We start from the raw sequence: 22,667 nt of genomic DNA, 5'->3' as shown, positions 1-22,667 counted from the left end.
TTTCCTGAGAGGTACCAGACAGCTGTCATGAATGTATCTAAAAGCAGGTATTTGGAAATTAAAATGCTAGAGTGTACCAAGAATCAGATGCTCCCTTACCACAACCCCACCCACACTTAATTACACACCAATCCAAGACTTGACCCAGAAAACCCACACTGACAGGCTGCATTAACTAAAAATTGGGTTAAGCCGATGTGCTCTTGTGTTCTTCCAGATACAGCTAACGTCTTCTCTATCCTAAGCTCATCTTCTCCCTAAAGCCCAGAGAACTTAACTGAAGCTGAATTATTCGAGCATTTTTATTTTCATATTATTCGGTGGCTAACATACACCTCCACAGGTTACCATTCATATTTCTGGTATACGTGTTTTTGCTTCTCAACTGGATTACAAGTTCAAGGCTTCACCACTTTGTCTCTCTGTTTCAGTACCACACTTTGAATACAGTTGACAACGAATTCATAGCTATCAACTAATCCGAACAGAGATGAGGACAGAGCAAACTTTAAATATGTTTACTGAGATACAAATGACTTGCTGATTGAAGGAAGAACCAGTGATTATAACCATCAACCATTACCAACAATTCCCTTCATCATTTATGAATGGACATCCAGGAACTAAATGCCACTTCTGTTCTTAAAAACCACCTATCTCTATGCTTTAGCCAGAAATGAACTACATACTTCACAGATTCATTCAGAGTAGAAGTGTCAAAGTAAACTTGTATCTTTTCCCAGAGTGCATATACTTATTTCACTAATACTCATCTAAAATGATAAAGCATCAGTTTCTCTTTTAAGAAACTATTTTCAAACAAGAGTCAACTGCAGGGCTCACAAAGAGGGTGGACCGATTTTAAATCTTTATAAAAGATTTTTCTCAAGGCTGAAGTGTTTTTCCCAAGGTCAGTAACAGATGTCCTAGATCTGTAATTTCAATCTGGGCATTGCGGGGGTTTGGGGGGGGGACGGTCAGCTATCCCTTTTCAGAGTCTGATAAAAATTATGCACTTTCTTTACAAAAATTCCAAACACAAAACCATTTCATGAAGCCATGGAGCCCAGATAAATAGCACTCACTTTAAGGCTGTTTATTCCACAATATTTCCCAGAAATAGGACCTGAGTGTGCCTTATTGAGTGGTAGCAGTGGGTGGCAGCAGAAAATCACGAATTTGGGGAAAAAATGTTCCTCAGATGAATCTGATGGGCAGCCTGGTGAAGAGCTAATTTTATACAATAATCCTGCTGAAAGGGCCCCATGGAAGAAAAATCTAAACCTACCCTCTCATGACATAGGAGGACATGGCAGCCCAATACCGCTCAGCCCAGGCGTGACTGCAAATTCTTGGGCAACCAGTACCAGACATCAGCTCTCTGACCTCTGGGTCAGAAGACTTTTACATCATGCTCTCACACACAATGTTCCAGAAACATTTGGTTTGGATTATTCAATGCTCTTATGGCATTACTAAAAGCAAATTGTGATTTTAAAGAGAGGTACTGGGACCAGTAAATGGTGTATGATTTGAATTAAGGAAACTAACTAGAAATGATATTTTGTAATGACCTTATTTTCCCTGTTTTTGCTTTGGCTCAGATCTCTGTCTACAAAATTGCTTTCACAGTTATGGGAATGACTTCAAGTTCATAAATTTTTTTCTTTAGCAAACCCAAGATAACTAAGAGTGCAAATATGGAAGCTGATTTAAAAAGCAGTTCTTTTATTTGAGTATGAGAGATGAATTTTCTATAAATCATGTGGCAGGCAGTTAGGTTCCACAGTTATAGATAGTTCTGTTTGTTATTTGCTCAGAGACAGTCACATATTTTTAGAATATTTGTAACTGCAAGTCATTTGTCTAGAATATTCTCTCCAGAGGTTAAAAAAAAAAAAGAAAAAGTAATCCACTTCTCAAACCAAAACAATCCAGTTAATTAACAGAAAGAATAACCATGTTTTCCCTGAGGTTTCTTAGAAACTTATTTCCTCTTAACCTAATTCCATGAAAGAAAATATTAAATACATTAAAAGTACTTTATAGATCATCTTTGATTACCATCAAATTCAGATGCATCAAAACTGTGACATTATCTCTCAAATTCTGAAAAAATGCCTGTGATGTTTCATGTGAAAAATACATAGGCCATATATGATTCAAATATAAAAAAATGATGTCTCTGAAATACAGAATTGCACCCCTGAACATACCAAACACAAGCGGTTACCCCATGACAGCATGAGGGAGGCTCTCAGTATTTTGTGTTCTTCTGAACTGTTAACTTGTTATAAGCACATACTCCAGTTACAACTTCAAGAAACTGAATAGGAGTGCAAGGCATTATTATCATGCTGTTAAAATAATGCTATTTTGCATATTAAAAACTGATACCTTCCAATCTTCAACCCTTGGAAAACTGAAGAGGATTCTCTGGGCTTGGTACTAATATACACCTAGTTTAATTTGGTGCTTCATTTTAAGCTTTGACACAGATTACAGAAGAATCTGAATTGAAAATTTATTCTACTCTTTTTGTGTTTTCTCATTGTTGTAGTAATCTTGATAAAAGTGTTACCTGGAGAGGTGTAATAATGGGGGGCAGGGGAAGGCGACGGCTAGGCAAAATTATGAAGACAAAAATCTGCATTAAACACAAAAGACTATTCATAGCATGTTTGTTTGGCAGTTTGTTCTAGACCTACCTTTCCATTTTTGTAAGCATGGAAAACAGTTAACAGCAAGGACAGCCAGCATTTATACTTTGTACTGCAGACTAGTCCAAATGCTTCATTCATACTGATTCACTAAAGATTCATTTCAACCCTGTGAGGGAAGAAAGACAACCTGTCCTAGTGCTGAGAAGGAATTCAAACCCAGAACACCTGGCTTTGGAGCCCAAATGTAAATTCTTTAAACTAAAATACTAGGTTTCCATAAGTGATCATATACATACAGAAATGTATTCTAGATTGTACATGAGCAATATTCTCTAGTGTTCAGGGTGCACAATAAGCTGGAGTATATTTGACACACTTTCACTCTTCACAGCCTGTAGATGTTGAGATCTCTACTACATCAAGCCGTTTTCCTTTTCACCCCATACAACACACACTAGATAATAAAATTTTACTTCTCTAGGTTAAGTTCCCAACCAAATTCCTTCATTAGAACTTTAAAGCAAAATACAAATGTGATGGGAATTACAGAAATACTTTAAAGTTGTTCTTGCATGCTCCAAGAGGGAGCTGCCACTATGATCAAATAAGTGCTATAAAAAATATTTATGTTTTGTTCATGAATGTTGTAGGTTTCCTGCATTTTAGCTGATTAAGTAGGTGTTCATGTGCAGGGTCAGATCTAAACAGTGATGTCTGGAATGTCAGGGTGACTGGAAATAGACCAAAAAACACTGCAACACAGCCAGACAAAACCTCCACCCGAGTCTTGATGCTCTGGGTATTGGGCGGATTACACCAACAATACAGCTGAATATTTCTGGCAAGAATGTGAAATAGAAACCCTGGTTTGGGGAGGAGGGAGGAAGCCTGGCAGGAAAACGCTCTCAGAATGGATGATGCGCTGTGCCATCTGTGTCTGGAGGTTTAAGAGTCTCATTTTTGACTTCCACATCTGACATCATGATTTTTAAAAAGTAGTGGAAACAGACATATTATTAGTTACTTAAGACCTTGCTTTAGTTCACACATCATTTTAATCCCTTTGCTCTAGCTAAAATGACTCCCTATATATTCATTAGACTCTTGACTCCAAAAGGCAAAAATCCGCTATACATCAGCTGTCACTGTCATGTTCATTTTTCCTTCCACAATAAGCTATCTGTTTCACAGCACAGTTACTAAAAAACGAACATTAATTCAGGTTTTCAGGTGAAACCTCAGAAGATACAAAAATAATCTATTTTGAAAAAACCGTGAAAAAAAAATAATCTATTTCAGTCTATGTTAACCATTGCCTTTTTGGCTCTAGAAGGAAACAAAGAATTTGCAATTTTTGTTAACTTATATTTAAATCTCTGCTGCATGTTTTCACATAAAATTAAATTTAATGCACACCATACCAATCATTTAAAGCATTTTAATTCATTTTGTGTGTAGCACTTGGCTAGAGCAGAGAGTGTGTTTTAGTAACTCTGCAAACCTCACACTACTGTTTAGCATGTCAACAAAAGAAACCAGACTGGCACGCTAGCAGCACCACCCCAAGGACAACAAAGGTCCCTGTGCTCACTGCAAGCCAGTGATGAACACACTGACAATCTTATGGGATGGATGCCCTTCGAATGACCGTTTCACAATGAAGTATAAAGAAGGATGACTTTCCTTCCCTAAGTCACACTGGTTCAGGAGAGGTGAAGAGCCAGGAATGGAACTCAGTGGTAGGATGATAACATGCACAATGAGACCCACATGCAACTGACCAGAGAGCTCATTTTAGTGCGGCTCACAGGGACACAGCATACGCCACTGAATCTTCCAGGGTAATTTCTTCATTATAAACTTAAATTTAAAGAAAAGCAAGGGTGAACAGGAATCCCAATGAACAAGGGAAAATATGAGAAAGACAAAAAATGTAATCCTCTAACAAAAGAAACAGTGTTGGAAAGGCCTCCCTTCTCTCAGAGTTCTGGCTCCCTGTCAGAGAGGCCTTCCTGGACCATTCTATCTCCAGCAGTCCCTACCTCTCCACCATCGCTCACTGTTTCTCTAAATGGAGTTCTTTTCTTCATAACATGTATCACTTCCCAACATATTTAAATATATTTTTATTGCCTGTGTCCCAACTGGAATAATGTAAGCACTAAGAGAACAGGACCCCACATCTATACTTAGAGCAGGAATTTAATCATTATTTGCTGAATTAATGAATTTGCATGAATTGATAGAGTCTCTCTCCCCTAAAAGTTTTAGTTAAAAACACTTCATACCAGTATTTTTTTTATTGATCGTATACAGGTAATTGTGGTTGAAAACAGTGCAAGACTTTTTTTTCAGGCTGCCCTGTGTAAAATCAGCAAGTAAATAACTAAAAGACATCTATCAAACTAGCAGCCTCAGAAGACAGCCCCTAAGCCAGGCAATACTACTTTGCTATTCTTCTTCTAGTCTTAGTCCTCAGCCAGGGGAATGAAACTACCAGATAATGAGAATCAGCAGAGCTGTTTATGGGTTTCGATTCTTGGTTTTCATTCTACCTATTACCACTTTAAAGTTTTCTCCATGGTTCAAAAAATTGGCTCCAGCAGTTAAAAAAAAAAAAAATCCCTCCTCGATTTCCACTGTCCCCACCCTCCCTCACTCCTAGGTCCTTCAGAAGTGCCACCTACCTGTGACCTTACCCAAGCTGGTTTTCAGGAAGTCAGGGTGCCTGAGCTCTTCAAGGCTTGCAGACTTCATGACAGAGTTGATTGATGATAAGGTGCTGATGAGCTGGGAGTTGAGGGAGCCAATCTGTGAGTGAGGTTCCCCAAAAGCTTCTGCCAGTTCACTGTAGTTCTCAGCCAGCAGCGCCTGCTGTTCCGCCAGCAGCTTCTGGACACGCTCGATGTAGTGATCCAAGCCTGTCTCCATTCCAGACGGTGCCTGGGGCTGGGGGCTCTCCATGAACTCTCCTACAGGCTCGTCCCCAACACCTACACTCCTCCGGCTGCCTGTCGGCCCCACCGTCAACTGGGGAGGACCACATGCTATGGTCCTCATTTTGAGGCCAACCAGATAGTTGTCGTTAATACTGATCTGCCCCACGCCTGACTCTTTGGTCTTCACAGCTGATGGCCTGTCAAACCCAGCGTTGCCAGAGAGCACCGTCCCCACTCCGATGGACCGCATCTTGGTGGAGCTGACGTCCTTGACCCGGCCTTCTCCCACGGCTACTGTCCGCATCTCCACAGTGTGGGTGCTGGTCTGCTTGTCCACAGTGCTAAGGGAAGTGTTGGTACAGGATTCTGTGAGAGTGGCCACCTCAGTGTTGGTGAACCGGCTCACCTGTTCTAGAACTGTGCTGGTGTGCTGGCTCACAGCCCGAGGCACTGCCATGATGGCAGCGTCCACCTGGCTGACAGCCTCTGTGTTCACGCTTCGGGAGGTGCACTCCTTTGGAGAGCAGACGGTCACATCAACAGAGCAATCTCCACAGCCGATGGAGCGCACCTCTTTGAGATTCAAGTTGGTTCTGAGGAGTGCCAGGTCACTCACGGACTCCTCCGTGTTGCTGCCTGTTTCACAGACACTGATGTCCATACCTACGCTCTTGTCACACATTTCCACCGACCGGCCAATACATCTGTCATGCATTTCCACCCTTTCCTTAACAATCCACCAATTCATGGGCAGCTCAGGCCCCACCTCTTTATTCTCATGATCGGGCTGGCAGGAGATGCCTACACTACTTGTCTGCATGCATGTCCCCACACATGTGTCAACCACATCCACATGACTGCCAGCCATTTGGTCTCTGGTGGGTACCACCACCTCCACCATCTTGCTGAAAACAAGCGGCTGGGCCATCACGGCTTTATCAACTTTCTTCCTCGAGCCAGCAGCTTGCAGCTCTTGCTTGAGTTTAGTCATCTCCCGGTCATGGGTGGTTTCTTTAAGCTGTACTTCCAGGCGATAGATCTTATCCTTCAAGGCTTCTATGGTCTGCTGCTGCAGCTCAATTTCCTTGTCAGCTTCAGTAGTCACTCCAAGCATGGCTTCTGTCACACTGACCCCAGAATTCCTCGTCTCAGTGACCACGCCTACAGCAGCATCCTTACAGGGTCTGGCGCCCCTGCGGTACACGACAATGTCGTTCATGTCCTCATCGGCGCCCACAGCCACAGACCGGAACTCTTGAGGCTGACACTCCCCATTCTCCCTGAGCTCTGAGGAGGCCTCATAGCTGCTGTCCTGGATCTTCTGCTCCAGGGCCTGCATGTCTGCTGTGAGCTGCCGGAATTCCTTTATCCTCTGGGTGCTCTGCTCCACGCTCTCCATTTCTTCCTCCTCATAGTCAATGTATAATTCCCCACCACTCCTCCGGGTCCTGGACAGCTGTTCCAGCTGGGATGCATTCCCAGCACTGTAGGACCGCTTTCTCACACCACAGACATCGTTCTGGGATGCCGCTCTTTGGTTTTTCAGCTGTGAAGCCAGCTGTCTTTTCTCCTCTTGCAGGACAGAGATCTTTACCTGGAGCACAGGGATGGTTCGCACCTGCTCTTCTAGCTCCTTCAGGCGCTTCAGGGCAATGGCCATCTGCTCACGGATGTGCTGCAAGTGCATGGGGCTCACATTGGTTACTGGAGTAGAGATCCCTGAGCTCAGGGGGCTGTGACGGATGGAGCTCCCCATGGAGGAGGTGGTGGCAGCAGGTGGGGCATAGCCACCATAATCCCCATTGCCTTGGTATCCATTCTGAAGTTGGGGCATGGTGGGATTGTGGTTTCCAGAACCCAGAAAGGAGGAAAGGGAGCTGGTGGAGCCCATGCCTCCAAAACTGGCCAGCCTGGGCCTTCGGAACTCACCAGGTGCCACCTGCATGGTGACTCTCTCCTGCTCGAGTCTTCTCCGGGTCTCCATCAGTGTCTTGGTGACATGAAGGTTGTGCTTTGGGAGTTGTGGTGATGGTGGTGGCAGCTGTCGGCTTTCTGGGATGGTAAGAAAAGCGGGAGAGGTCTCCAGAGGGGCAGGTGGCTTTGAGATTGGGGTTGATGTAACTTGGCTTCGGGCTAGGAGGAATCTGGGGCACTGCCTGTTGTCATCACTGTTGGAGGATGAGAGGGATTCAGTGGAAGTCCACACGCCGTGCTGGCCAGGTGCAGCCCTGGAGTCTGGGCATGGCCCAGATGGCTTCCGCTTCTTCTGGATGTTCACTTTCTTGATGGTGTTTCCTTTCTGTATGTCATCCACGTATTTGAGGAAATCTAAGTCTAGTTGGTAACCATAGGGGGTCTCCACAAAATAAGGATCTTTTTGTTCCCTGTCTTGTTCTCCATTCAGAATATCATCTGCTTTTCCTAAGAGAAAGAGAGGGGAGACTATTATAATGTCATTAACACACACAATGATAAAAACTAGCATTTGTGTATGTTGTAGCACGGTAAGCAAATATGATTTAAGAGTTTACAAATCTATGTTCTAATCCTGAATCTACAACTTAACAAATGGGTGTTAACAAACCTCTCAGAACTTCAGTTCACCTGAGTAAAAATGGAAATACAAGTATTTAAATCATAAGGCTGTTAAAAGAATGTAATGAGAAAATTATTTTTAAGAGCCAGGCACATAGTAAGTCCTTACCAAGTACTTGAGTTTTTTAAAGAATCATTGAAGACTTGAAAGCATTTTCAAGTAGATAATTTCATTTTCTGTCTACAGTCCCTTGAAGTATAGCAGTCACTAAGACGGCTATTTTATAAAGTGTACTCTGAGGAGAGAAAGTGAGAAGTCTTAAAATAACAGAACACATCAGTGGAGAGCCAGGAAGCCTGGACATGAATTTACCCACCTACTGCTCTTTTGGAAACTACAGTCTTTCTAAACGGTGGCTGAGGTACCGCAGTGCCTGACCACCCCTACAAGATCACAATTTGCCTAGACACCTTCCTTGCAGAGAACGCTGGGGCACATGGGACACTGAGTGACTAACTCCAGCAGCAAGGGGGCAAGAACAGTTTGTGGATAGACTTCAACTCTATTTTGTGGTTTCCTATTTAAAAACAAAACAAACTCTATCCCAACAGAGGAGGAGAAGTTTTTTGTTTTTTGGTTTTTTTCGCTCTTTGACTTCTTCTGGACAAAACATCCACTATTTCAAGAATACCTTGTTTTGTATTTGTGATGGATCCAAATAGATGCAAAGGGAGACTGAAATAAGGGCAAACTTATACTCCAAACACTGGATCATATGGCATTCGATAAACGCCACTTCTGGCTAAACCAAATGGTTAGAAAAGGAAATATGAAACTTTCAAGGCATAGATCTTGCTGCTGACCTGAGCTATGCATTTCAAACTGAAAACCAAAGTTGTTTTTGTTTACATTGTACGATTAAGCAATGTGTTTTCCTAGAGTCATGATAACAACATCTGCATCTGAGTGTTATGGGAAGGATCCCGAAGTAGTGACTTAAAATGCAAGCCATCAGTACCCCTACCTCTAGTGTTAGTTGCTCAGTGTTGTCCGACTGTTTGTGACCCCATGGACTGTAGCCCACCAAGCTCCTTTGTCCATGGAATTCTCCAGGCCAGAATACTGGAGTGGGTAGCTACTCCCTTCTCCAGGGGATCTTCCTGACCCAGGGATCCAAGCCTGATCCCCTGCATCACAGGCAGCTTCTTTACCTTCTGAGCCAGGAGGGAAGCCCTATGGCTACTCCTATCCTGGGCATAAAAGCCCACCTACCTGCTGTCAAGGCCCAGGTACTTGCAGCAATTTGGATTGCTGGTATGTGCTTCCCACACTCAGCAGTGCCGAATGTGATACCCCACAGTGTGAAAACGCTCTGAACAAACCTTTTGCCTACTTCTGCCCGCTTTCCTCTAAAATGTTGGAAAGAAAAGTACAAAAAAGAAAACTTCCAGAGACAGGAATAAAAAGTACCCTTCGTATCGTCATTTAAAACGCCATTAACTTGTTCTAGCTGTTAAAATTTCTGAATAAGATTTCAATTCTAAGGCACGTGGATAAGAATTCGGTTGGAAAGAGGTGCTCAGCAGCAAACATTTTCTGACCTAAGGAAGGGTACGCTGACAAGGAGCGCGGGGCCGGAAAACTTGTGCTCCAGCTTAGAGAACGTGTCTTCTTTCTTTCCTTTTTAACTCTACAAGGACAACATGCTCACTCAAAGTATGCAGCCAGACCTGTTTCCAGTGCTGTTTGAAACTCCATAAGCAAAGAAAAACTGCAGGCTTGGGACAGGTAGATTCTAAACTGGGCTGGCCCAGACACTTGAGGCCAGAGCTCCCTGCTGCCGCCCAGCCGCGGCCTGGGGCTGAGCCCCGGGGGGAGCCCCTGCCGCACCCCCGCCCGCCGCTCGCACACCTACCGGGCGCCCGCTGCGCTCGCCGGCTGGCCTGCCGCTCTCCAGCTCGCGGGCCCAGGCCCTCCACCCTTCAGAGAAGGAGGGTGGACACCGGGAGACTCGGCGGCGGGCCGGGCTCACACGCCATAGGCCGGGGCCGCACCAATGAGCTCTCGGCGGCCCGGCGACCCCACCCCCGCACACTGAGCGGCTCTGTCCCGCGTTCGCAATGCAAGCAGGAAGCCCGGAGCTTTCGAGAACCTGTGCTCCTCTGGCCAGTTCTGCCAAGAGTCAAAATAAAGCCGGCAGTTTAAACATCTCCACAGAGAGACTCTGTCTCTGTCGCACCGGTCCCTTCCTCGTGAAAGAGTGTGTGTTCTGCTGTGGCAACTAGCGGCCTCGGCTCTGGGCCACCTGAACAAGTCGGGGCACAAAGGGCCCCACTGTTCACGGCGGAGTCTCAGCACCGCCCCCGCGCGCACGGGTTCCCAGCGCCCGGCTCTGCACACCAGTTATCCTTCAACAGTGATCTCCACTGAGCCTTTGCCACGACTGAACGTTTCTTTTGAAAACTTTTTAAAAACCACCTCGCTTAAAAAACAAAACAAAACAAAAAAACTATGCTGTACACACATATATAAGTACAGTAACTAGTATAATATTGTAAAGCAACAATACTTCAATTTTAAAAAACAGGAAAAGGAATTTTAAAAAATGTTATCCACAAATCATTTAAAGAAAAAGTCACTCATATCTCACCACCTAGTGGCAATTTTTAGTATTTTGGTATAGCTCTTGTTTTTCTGTGTATGTCTTAACATAGCTAATTTTCCCACTTGAGTGTTTTCCTTAGGAAAGGTTAATTTTAGTTTATTACTCTTCAAAACTTTTAAAATGCATTAGCGTCAAGGTTTAGAAAACAAAACGTCACATTTTCCAGAGAAATTCAACCGACTTATCTTTAATTATTTCTGAAGTTCAGGAAAGGTACAGGTCACGCTGAATTATCCCCAGATGAACTTTGGACTTCTAAATCTGGGAACCAAGGGAGGTTAGAATTTAACCGTGTTGAGCTTGATTATTTCCTAACAGTGTTTGATTCAGATTATCCTGAGGACTTGTAATCCAAATTTCATTCTCTAGCAACTAAAAAGGAAGATGTATTTCTCAAGGTGTCATTTTTCCAAACAATTCTTCACAGTACAAATTATTCTATTCTTAAGTAAAGATACCTAGTGTCATGATTCTTTTATTTTCTGCTTTCCAATCTACCTTTACATACATTGACACAAACAGGTCACTTACAGTGCCCTGATTTCCCAACTTTTTCATGTGTTTGTCTTGTCTCTCTGTACTGGACTGAGAGCAACAAATTTAATTTTTAAAAGCTCCTTCCTTTCTCTCCCTTCCAACCACACATGAATTAACAAGATGCTATGAATAAAGATGTTTTATAATGTTTATTGAAGTAATAACTGAATATACAGTATAACTAAGATCTCTGAAAAACATTTAAATACTCTGTAGTCTGAAGTTGCTTGTTCTATATTAGTGTTAAGGACATTTCTTATATGATGCTGTTTCAGTATTTATCTTTAGGTTCTGGAATCATGGATGATTTTAATGTTTTTTTCATGGTTTAAAAATTTTTTTACAGTGTATAGGTATTCATCTTTTAAAAATATGATTACAAGTCACTGTTTCGAATATTGAAATAATACATTGGAATGTCTTCAAATAAACTCCAGGATAGCTCATATGGCAGAGGAATGTATGGGGCAGTCATAGCAAAGATAACTAAATGTTCCTCAGTATGTGCTACCTCACCCTTCCACATGAACTGGACTCCCTCTGTTTAATTGGGGAAATATAAACACAGTATTTCCCCAGCTTCTTTCGCTGTTAGTATGTCCATAAGCAGATATGTCATGCTACAATCCCCAGACGCCTTCCTTACGAGACACAGGACTAGTTCTTTGACAAGAACTAGTATCTAAAAAGGAAGATGTATTTCTCTTTGTTTCTTCTTCTGTCCTGCTGTCTGGAATGCAGATGTAATGACTGGAACAGTAGCTGCTATTCTGGACTTGAGATCACACTGAGGGATGGAGGAATAAGGTGCTTGAAGGAACCTGTGTCTATAAGAGTTTTGTGGATCAGAGCACTATACTACTCCTGGAAAACTTACCTCCCTCTACACATTTATGTGAATTTATATTTAATTTTGTTTAGCTATTGTTTGCTTGGAGTTCCTGTTACTGAGAGCTAAACTGAACTCTAATGGATATAGTACTCTTTGACCAGTGTTGTCCTCTCCCCCTCACAAAAAGAAAAAAAAAAAGAAAATTAGGACCAGATCTTGAAAAGAAAAATGTTTAATAATAAACTGGCGAGATCTTACATTAGAACATTTTCATCACAAAAAAATTGATAAATTCAAGAATAATTAAGGAAGTGTAAAAACAACGTGAAAAAAAAGTCTCTAAATAGGTTATTAAGGAGACTGCTAACTGCCTAAAAAGCCCTTTTGGACTAACAGAGCTTATATGAAGCCAGAAACCACTGGCTGTTATCTGCAACTGGAATCCGGAAAGTAACAGCCTCCAGTTAAACAGTCTGGAATCAGAGGGGTGTCCCTGGTGTTTACAAGAATTTTCTGAATGTCTGGAAATCCAGAGGTAGAGACTGTTCCTGGCACCACCTCTACCTTCATTATATAGCATTTATTGAAAGCTTAATTAGGTGCAGAAAATGGTCCTATTCAGTGGAAAAAGTAGGAGGAAGGATTTATAAGAAATAAAAGGAGGTACAGTCTAGATGTGAGATAAATGCCAAACACCTGAAACATAACACTAAGTTAGGTCAGTTACAAAAGTATATTATCAATAAGAACAATCTGATGATATATGAAAAAATGATCAATACTGGAGTTAACCAGGAGATGAGTTCTGAAGACAAGGTAAGTGATGACAGAGTAAAATAGAAAGCGGGGCTGATGAGCCAGGGAAGAGCCTAGTAGTACAAGGAAAGAGGAGGCTAGAAGAGAGGGGGGTGACCTAGTACAGAAGGGGATACTGCACCGGGTCCTGGAGCAGGGGAATCTCATCACTGAGAGATTGCATACCAGGCCATGTGCTAGGGACTGAAACGATCAACAAGGAGTGTCTTCACAGCTGTGTGTGGATTAGACTGAGGTAGGGAAAGAGATTAAATTCCAGGGGACCAGTTAAAATGTGATAGTACCCAAATGTGATGTGAGGACCAAATAAAAAAAATGACACATATATGTTTACCTTATGTGTATAGTTAATGCTGCTGCTGCTGCTAAGTCACTTCAGTCGTGTCCGACTCTGTGCGACCATAGACAGCAGCCCACCAGGCTCCCCCGTCCCTGGGATTCTCCAGGCAAGAACACTGGAGTGGGTTGGCATTTCCTTCTCTGATTCTCAAAAGACAATTTTAGTAACACCTCTCTCTCTCCCTCCCCCTTTCCTGCCCTTTCCTCTTATTACTATCTTCTAAGTACTATTGTAGGAGCTGGGGGACACAGAATGAACAAAGGAGACAGGGCCCCCATTCTCACAATGCTCACAGTCCAGTGTGGGGGCCAGGGGGAGGGTGCTCAGGGGAGTGTGTGGAAAAAGAAATAAAAGGCAAGGCAGAAGCAAAGCGAAGAGGCAGAACCACCAAAATGTACATTTGTGTGTCAGCCTAAGTGGATGGGCTTATAATAGTGCTCTATGTGGCTTTTCAGGGTTGACCTCCTTCCTAGACACCAAAAGTCAGAGTCCCTCTTCCATCTTCTATCCCCGAACCCAGTTTGTACAGTTTGCAAACTGGGGAAACCGAACACCAAATGTGACAGCGCCAACTGGAGACAGCTTCCTAAGTCCAGACCAGATCCCCAAGTATTCAGAGAAAAGCTGAGAACAACAAACTGATGGTAATTCTACTCTTTATTTATATATTCACCAGCTATAAAACTAGTGCTCTGTGACAGAGCTAGTGCACAGACTCAAGAACAATTCGAAATGTTCCTTGCAATTTTTCTGCATTAACAAAGTGAAATGGAGATATGGCTATTTCAAAAGTCATTGTTTAGATTCATGAAGTGTTATATGGTTTCAACTTTTCAAAGAAGCTAAACTTAATGTCCAAATAATATTTGGTTTGGGAAGACATAAAAAGTAACGCAGTGGCCAGGAGGTAGAAGACTAGAAGGTCAGAAACTAGTCTGGGAGTACTAACCTGCTAGTGGTGTTTCTTAACCGGGGGTGATTTTGCACCCCTCCCCCCGGAGATATTTGGCAAACTCTAGAGATAATTTTGGTTGTCACAACTAGAAGAAGGGGTGCTGCTGGCATCTAGTGGGTAGAGGCCAGGATGCTGCTAACATCCTACGACGCTCAGGACAGTCCTACCTTCCTCTACAAAGAATTATCTGGTCCAAAAGGTCAGTACAGCCCTCTGAATTTGTGGATACGAAACCTATAGATAGAGACTGTCGACTGTGCTATGTCATTTTATATAAGGGACTGGAGCACCAGTGGTTTTGCTGTTGCTGAGGGTCCTGGAATCAATCTGAGGATACTGAGGGCAGACTGTGGTGTTGAGGCTGACAGTGCCTGTACTAAAGACAGTGAGCAAAACATTCACATATAGCAACTGAAAATCTGACTATATAAGCTGTGTTCTTCAAGTCTTCCATTTTTCAGCAGGACCACAGCATCATGCTTAAGTGACAGGATAATAAAAATGCCAATTTTGAGCCAGAAACCAGTAAATACTTTTCTATACACCCTACCACAGTGAGCCATTCTTCACTCTGAATAAAAAGCACTGGAGGTTTATGAAATAATATGTCCTGGTGGACTTTTAAATGGGCAAAACTTTGATATTATTACTCTATCTATTAATTAGGATACAAAGACTTCTTTGTCCTGGTTTCACCACTGCATACTCTAGGCCCAATTACTGACTAGTGGTGCCATGAGAAATAATTGCACCCATGTGCCAACACTCTTTTATGTTTTTCTTCGGCAGATATTCTACCTGACTATTGAAACTGAAGAACTCTGCTAATTCCTATTACTGTATTGTCCCCTCTCACATGAAGCATGAAGATTTTTGCTTAAAGAGCTGAGTCAGTCCCCAAGAAGCACATAATTAAACACAGATTCCCATACTTAAAAGCAGCAGAGTGCAAGCATCCTGCTGTTTAAAGCAGTCAAAAAGATTCAACATCAGCTGAGGCTGAGAGGCAGGGAAGAAAAGCAGTAGGATCAACTCTGAGATGAACTTGATGAGAGAGAAGTTCTCATGGAGTTAATTACTCAGAGTATGAAAGTAATTGAGTTAGCAAATCAACTCTCCCCGGCACGGAGCAGGGGACGGAGAAGACAGTGATGTGGAACAGGTCCTTCTAGACAGGTTTAACAGGAAAGTTCTGATGACACTGTTCGAATTAAGACTGAGACCCAAGGAGCTTCTCACACCAAAATCTACCGGAAACCCTATCTGTTAGAGAATACACAATGAAAAGCATAACAATGTAAGGGTTCCTTCTGTTTCTTTCCAAGAGTGTATGGCAAATGAGATTTTTCTTTTGCTCTTCCAATTACCAAAGAATTGTTTTTCTATCTGCTTTTTTCCCTTATCCATCCAATCATTCATTCAAATGATAAGCACCTATTAGAAGTCAGGGCTGGTTCTATAAAGCCTGAATTCCTGTTCTGTGAAGTTTATATTACCTACTTGATTTCACCTAGACTTCTTTTTGGGTTGCAGCTGCTTTAAACGGCTACCCAAATATGCTTTGTTCAAATAAAATGACAACATGAAGGAAAGCAAAAGTGGCTGCCAGAAGTTCATGGGAAATAACAGCTCAACATAACTCAGTTTTACAGGCTTGGTTTGTTTATATGACTAAGTTATAATGTGCTGTTGTTTCTTATATCTGGAACTCTTCATTACCGCTTGTGGCTTCTTCCCCTAAATCTTCAGATCTCCTCTCACAGCTGTTCTTATCTCTGCATTGGTAACCTGTCCCCACACACATTCCACTGTCTCCCGTCACTGCTCCTTTTCATCCTCGTCCCACATTCCAGGTCTACCTGTCCCCACACCCCAGAGATGGAATGTTGACCTAGGGAGGCTGCAACTGTCAGGCTGAAAGATGGGTTTATTCTTTCACTCAGTAAGTATTTATTAAGAACCTACCATGCAGCAAACACTGCTAGGAGTAAATCAACAGGGACAGAGAGCCTACCTAGATAGAACTTGTGAACTCTAGGAAACAGGATGCACAAAAAAGTAACAACTGTGATAAGTGCTGTGAGACTAAAATCCAGGAGGTATGTGAGGACAGAGCAGGAACCCCCACCTGGGCTGGGAATAGAGAGTGTTCTGCCAGGGTGCTGTATTTGAGGGGTCCACTGGGCTAAGTGTGTGTGTGTTTGTGGGGGTTGGGGGATATTTGGCAGGGAGACCAAGATGGGAGAAATTCTAGGAGGAGAAAACAGTGTATATGAAACCTGCCACTTTTAGGAACTGAGAAGAGCTTTGCATGATAAGGAAAACATGAAGTGAGGCAGAGAGGGGACCAAGCCCCCGTCACCCAGGCCCCTGCGAGTCAGGTTTGTAGTTCTCAAGTGCGTCAGGGAGCTACTGAACACAGGAGCGAAGCGGTGAGATTTGTATCTTAGCAAGACTGCTCTGGCTAGATGCTGGAGTATGTATTAAAATTCTCTTCAGCAATCTTTATTAAGTTTCCATAGACTGTTCAAGTCCCTATGAATTTTTCTTGTGGTATCACAAATTCCTTTGCATTGTGTGAGTTTTAGTTACTGAACTAGGTAATAAGTGTTAGCCTTAGTGTTAAAACAACGAGAACTTAAAAGCTTGTCTGCATTTGGGGGCAGTCTGTGGCCCACATCTTCCCCCTAAGCTATTCAGGAGGAAACTGAGAAGGCCTGACGTATCTCAGCTCCTCTGGGCAGAGCTGCAGACAGGGATTGGGTTTTTGTGTTCATCCTCTGGGGCTCTATCCTTGACCTCATTCTGCTAATAAGAAAGAAAATCTTTTCTTTAAACCAACAGATGACTCACTGTAGAGGAAAATGATGGGATTTCCTTTTCAGAAGGTGATTTAAGTACAATAAGTCTAATCTGGGAGGGACAGGGGTGCCATGAGTGAGGGCAGGAAGAAGGAAGAGAGGACATTTTAGGGAAGGCAGGCCCTGATTGAGCTTGTTGAGATGCAGAGCACAAACTTGCTCCATATTTGAAACTAGAATGGGCACAGCAGGGGCCGAAGATGTCTGTGAAGCAAAGCTGGCTGACCCTGGCAGCCAGCAAGTGTCCTGGGTCCGCAGGTGTCCAAGTGGAGGAGAGAGGCACAGATGGGCGGCACGCTAGTGCTGACCTGCAGTGCTCCCAGCTTCAGCCCCTGATTCTCTGCCCACGCTGATCAGGGGCTGAGTTACCCAAGGGAAGGCTGAAGACAGAGAATGCAGTCTGGGAGAACGTAAGCAATACATCCTGAAAATTCAAGACTTCTACCCACCACAAGGTCTCTGACAAGCTGAATTAATTTCAGATCAGCTGGCCTCAAACCACTTGAGTGGTCTCTCTGCCTGCCTGTCAAGGATCTTGCTGCAGGGGACCCCTATTGTTTGAACTCAGACAGCAGGTTCTACCTATCCCTTATTTATCTCAGTTGTTAGCACACATCAGATTAGCTATTTAAAAAGAGTGTCAGGGGTCTAGTTAGCTCCCAAACTCATTTTTGGGTTCCACTGTCCAAACCTGGGATAGTTTGGGCATCAAAATAACAGGATTAGTGATAGTAGCAGATGACAGTCCACTGAATAATTCAGGTATCTATGAGTCCATAATGCTATAAGAAATATATAACAGAGTTCCAACTTATAGTTCAATAAATAAAGAGTTATAAAAACAGTAAATCACCATTTAGCAACCATTGTAACAGTAGGTGACTCAAGCAGGAATCATCAACGGATGCTGAATCTAGTGTGTAGAGACTTCTTACTGAAGAACAGGAATTTTGGCCTCAGGATGCCTCACACAAAACAGCTTTCAGTCACTAGGGAGAAAATGGTGATACTGTGCAGCAGAAAGCTGATCAAGAACCACGTGGACTAGGTGATAAAGGCTACAATCACAAGTCCCTGAGGCCCTGCTCTGAGAAAGCACAGGATCAGTCCTCCTGGGTTTCTGCTTGGAAGGTATGGCCTGAATCTGGACATGTCAACAGATTTACCTGAAAGACATCCCACAAAAGGACAGGTCTCTCTCTATCCTTCTTTAGGCCATGCCACACAGCTTGCAGGATCTTAGTTCCCCAACTGGGGACTGAAATCAGGACTCTGGTAGTGGAAGCACGTAGTCCTAACCACTGAACTGCCAGGCAATTCCCAGGTCTCGCCTTTTAAAACTGTCAAGGTCATCAAAGAAAGGCTAAGAGCTATTTCGGATTGAAGGAGATTAAAGAGATGTGACAAGAGCGTGTTTTTATATATATACCCACACACACAAGTACATGTATACATACAGAAAGAGACGAAGCAAATGTGGCAAGATAGTAACCACTGGAGAATCTGAATGTAGGTGAAGGAGGCAAGAGAGTTCTTTAGTGAATTTTCTGAGTTGAAATTATTTGAAAATAAATGACATAAATGTAGAGGATGATAACCTTCCTCTACTTGTGCCTCCAGTGTCGCTGGGGCACGCGAGAGCAGTCAGCCAGTCACCGGGGAGCACAGCCAACACTCTGCTGCTGCTCATACGCAAATAGAGCAGTCTGCTTTTTATCAAGACTAATGTCTCCATGCTCCTATATTACATATTCTTTGAGGAATTTTACATTTGTTTGAGGTATCCCTGGAAACTTGCAGAGACTTCTCAAATATTAATCTTGCAGATTGGTTGCCAGGAGCCCCATTACAGAAAATAAAGTTTCGAAGTTCATTTCTGTCACATTGAAAGTCTTCAACAATTTGGCCCAATCTAGCACTTCCCAGTCCCCAACCCCTCTTCCTCCCAGAACCTCAACATACCAAGGCACTTTCAAGCCTCTCTGCCTTTGTCCACTCTGTTCCCTTTTCCGAGCATGCCCTTCCCCAGCCTCTTTCACTGATCACAACTGGGGCCCAACCCCAAATTTCCCATCATTTGTAGAGTCTTCTCTTATTCCTAATTGCTCTGTCCTGGGAAGAAATGGTCACCTTCTCCCCTCCATCCTCCTGGAACACTTTGTTAACACACTGACCTGTGCTATGAGGACCAGGCGCGTGCCTGTCTTACCCCACCAGATTGCAGGTGTGCTGAGGGACAGAAACCAATTAATACTTATTTTTCTATCCCTCAAGGCCTAGCACAGTGCTTGGCACATAGCATGCTCAGTATTTGTTGAAATGAAAAGCCTCATGCCTAGGCAGGTACCATTTAGTTAAGTCCGAGAGGAAGAGCTGTAGTGATTAAAATCAGATACTCTGGGATCAGAGTGCCTGGGTTTGAATCATGGTGCTGCCACTTTCTGTTGGCAAGTTAGATTCTACTCCAACTGTATAACTGGGAAAATAATAGACCTGCTTCACAGTGTTATTGCGGAGCACTCAGAGCCAGGTCTGTGGTCTGCTATTATTACTTACTATTATTGGATCACCTTCCATTGTTTGGTGAAGCATACACTCCTGGCATACTAGTCCAGAACTCTTCTCTTCCACTCTGCTTTTTTTCTCCCTGCCTATGGAGCTAGGGTTTGAGGTGTCTGTGATATTTTTCAAAATCAAATAAATGAGTCTGCGAAAATCTTGAGGTCTGCCTGGTTTCTGCTGGCTGAAGGAGATGCTGGCTGGGCCCTGCAGTGGAGGTGCACGTGTCTGTGTGTGCACACTAGGGCTCAGGGTGAGTGGAGTGTGGATGCTGGTTAGGTATAGAGACAGCCCTACTCCAGTATCAATTATACATAGGGAGGAGGTAATATAAAACAAAAGCAAAAGCAGACAGACTTCTCCAACCTTTAGAAATACATTATAACCAAGAGGAAATATTTTCTTCTTACAATATCAAACCAGTTAACCCTAAAGAAAATCAATCCTGAATATTCATTGGAAGGACTGATGCTGAAGCTCCAATACTTTGGCCACCTGATGAGAAGAGCCGACTCACTGGAAAAGACCCTGGTGCTGGGAAAGAATGAAAGCAGGAGGAGAAGGGGACAGCAGAGGACAAGATGGTTGGATGGCATCGCTGACTCAATGAACATGGGTTGGAGCAAGCTCAGGGAGATGGTGAAGGACAGGGAAGCCTAGCGTGCTGTAGTCCATGGGGTGGCAAAGAGCTGGACACAACTGAACAACAACAACAACACAATAAGAGGACAAAAGTAAGCACTGATCTTTATGAACTACCCTATTCTATCTCTAATTAGGTCGTAAGAGCAGAACATTTTTTAACACACTATGCACAGATGTGCACTGTAGAACCACTGAGTGCACTTCCATGCAGTTGCCCAGATTGGGGGGATGGTGTAATTTTTTCATAAAACAAGTACAGGAGCTATAAATACTTCTGAGTTCACAGACCAGCAATGGGCAGCAAGGGTCTGGAATCACACACGCAGCAACAAGGTCTGTATGTATAAAATGAGAATGCTGGTGGAACTCAATGATTTCCAAAGGTTGCTTCCAGACCACGACCCTCTTACTATACTTCACACAAAGTTCCATAACGTCACCTGCTAAGTGATCAAGTGAAGAAAGGAATTAATTGAAGCAGCTGTCAGGCCAGATGAACTCAGGCAGACGGAGCCAGGGGCCTTGCTCTCTGCCCCCTCCACTTGCCGCACTTTCCAGCTGCATGGTAACAGCTAACACAACCTAGCAATCCCCAAAGGCAGCTTCCTTTTGCTGTCTCATCAGTCTCACCCTGGGTAGCTCTTAGGAGTCTCGAAGCCAGGCTGCAGGTGAGCAGTGAGAGGGAAGAAAATGGAAAGGGTCACAGTTCCTGAGAATGGAGGACACACTCTAGCAAGGAGGTGTGTGACATCACAGAGGCTGTGAGGATCACACAATGGCCCTCTTCTCCAGTGCTCAGTGCCAACCAGAAGGTGCAGCAACTCTACCCCAAATCTGTCTCCTGATAGTTGAGAGGCCTGGGCTCTTTAGGGCTTGTTCTCACAGCCTCAGCAGTGCTGTCTTCTAATGTCTGCCATCTGATTTGAAGACTTGACTGCTGAACTGGAGCCTAAATTTATCGTGCATGCACAGAAGGGGACCAAAGCACTAGCTTGGGGACCAAATGCTGTTTTCCAAACTTTCTTCAAAAATAACACACTGCTCTAAGCGTACACAGGAAATGTGCCAGTTCAGAGGGTAATTCTGTGAAAAGCAGAGAACCAGCACTAGGTTCCCAAAGCTAGGGAACTTTGGGACAGAAAGGCTTTTCTAACAAAACATTATGCCTTTTGGCGAGGTGGGAGAGGCTAAAGTAATTGTATGAATCCCAGCCCTTATTTTGTTTTACCATGTTTACATAAGAAAAAGAAACCAACTTCAAGGCACACTGAGCAGCTCATTAGAAAAACAGCTGAAAACAAATGACCAAAAATGGAGTTACCAACAAGAAAGGAAACTCTGGGAGTTAAGCAAGCCAAGAACTCAAACCTTAGCATATATATACATGCAACCTCTCATTCCCATGACAATGACATCTTTATGTTAGAGCCATGGCTAAAGCTGAAACTGTCACTGAACCAAAAATCCAGGACTGAGCTATTCTTTCCAGTCGGTAAGAAAAGCAAATATTTTTCATAACATACAGAGCTTGAGTTTATATTTCACCAACCCCCACCCACACGTCACACTCTCCTCTGTTTTTCTTTTTTTGGGGTTTTCTTACTTACCCACCCAGAAACAAAATAACTGTGATTTTCAGCCAGCAGGAAGCCAAGTCTCGGGCCCACTTCCCTCAGCGTTATAGGGCCTGCACACGTTAGCAGGCAAAGAGCCCAGGAGCTGCTGCAGAGCATTTATTTATACCCATTTGGAATTTCCTGACTAACTAACAGCCTGCTGGCCACGGGGTTTAATTCCAGGACTCTCGGCGTCAGTGAGACAGCAAAAACTACTGACGAACAGAACCGCTACAAGGATCTCAGCAACACAGAGGTGAAGACAGGTTTCTCCCAGGCTCCTTCCAGTTTTTCAAACAAACGATGCTCGTGTTCCTCAGACACATGAAATGCTGCCCCAGAAATGCAGCTGTAATATCTGCTAACTCTTGAAGACCACAGAGAGAAAGGCAGCAAATGTTTCCTCATTCTTCCTGCTGACTTGGTCCCTCCTCCTCTAAACCGTCCAGGGCTGAGAAAAGCTCCCAGTCATAACCTGAGCCAGGGCGCAGGGCTGGTCTTTGAAGGAAATGATTCAGTGCTATGCCGAACCCAGGATCAGCTGGAGGCGAGTGATTCCTTTTCTTGGTTCATTCTTATTTAATGCAACATGCAATTTGAAGGCTAAAAACACTCCCATTTGTAAACCACAGACCCAAACCTTTTTTTTTTCTTCATAGTTCCTTAAAAATTTTATCCCAACTGGATCATATGACTTTCAAAG

General features: G+C 43.5%; 1 protein-coding gene across 17 annotated transcripts in view; it reads right to left on the bottom strand.

Moving 5' to 3' along the window:
- KANK1 (KN motif and ankyrin repeat domains 1) overlaps positions 1-22,667 on the bottom strand; it is a 215,813-nt gene that overhangs the window by 21,697 nt on the left and 171,449 nt on the right. For 6 of the 17 annotated variants that reach the window (XM_069576426.1, XM_069576425.1, XM_069576427.1 and 3 more), the window contains one exon: positions 5,351-8,023. In XM_069576426.1, the coding sequence (XP_069432527.1) occupies positions 5,351-8,023 (2,673 nt within the window). Of the gene's footprint in view, positions 1-5,350; positions 8,024-10,053; positions 10,437-21,955; positions 22,403-22,667 lie in introns of those variants that run through there. The other 11 variants (XM_069576436.1, XM_069576442.1, XM_069576437.1 and 8 more) reach the window with 7 other exon arrangements.

The sequence above is a fragment of the Ovis canadensis genome, chromosome 2 (assembly GCF_042477335.2).
Source record: "Ovis canadensis isolate MfBH-ARS-UI-01 breed Bighorn chromosome 2, ARS-UI_OviCan_v2, whole genome shotgun sequence".
NCBI lineage: Eukaryota > Metazoa > Chordata > Mammalia > Artiodactyla > Bovidae > Ovis > Ovis canadensis.
This window is presented reverse-complemented; position numbering and strand designations above follow the sequence as displayed.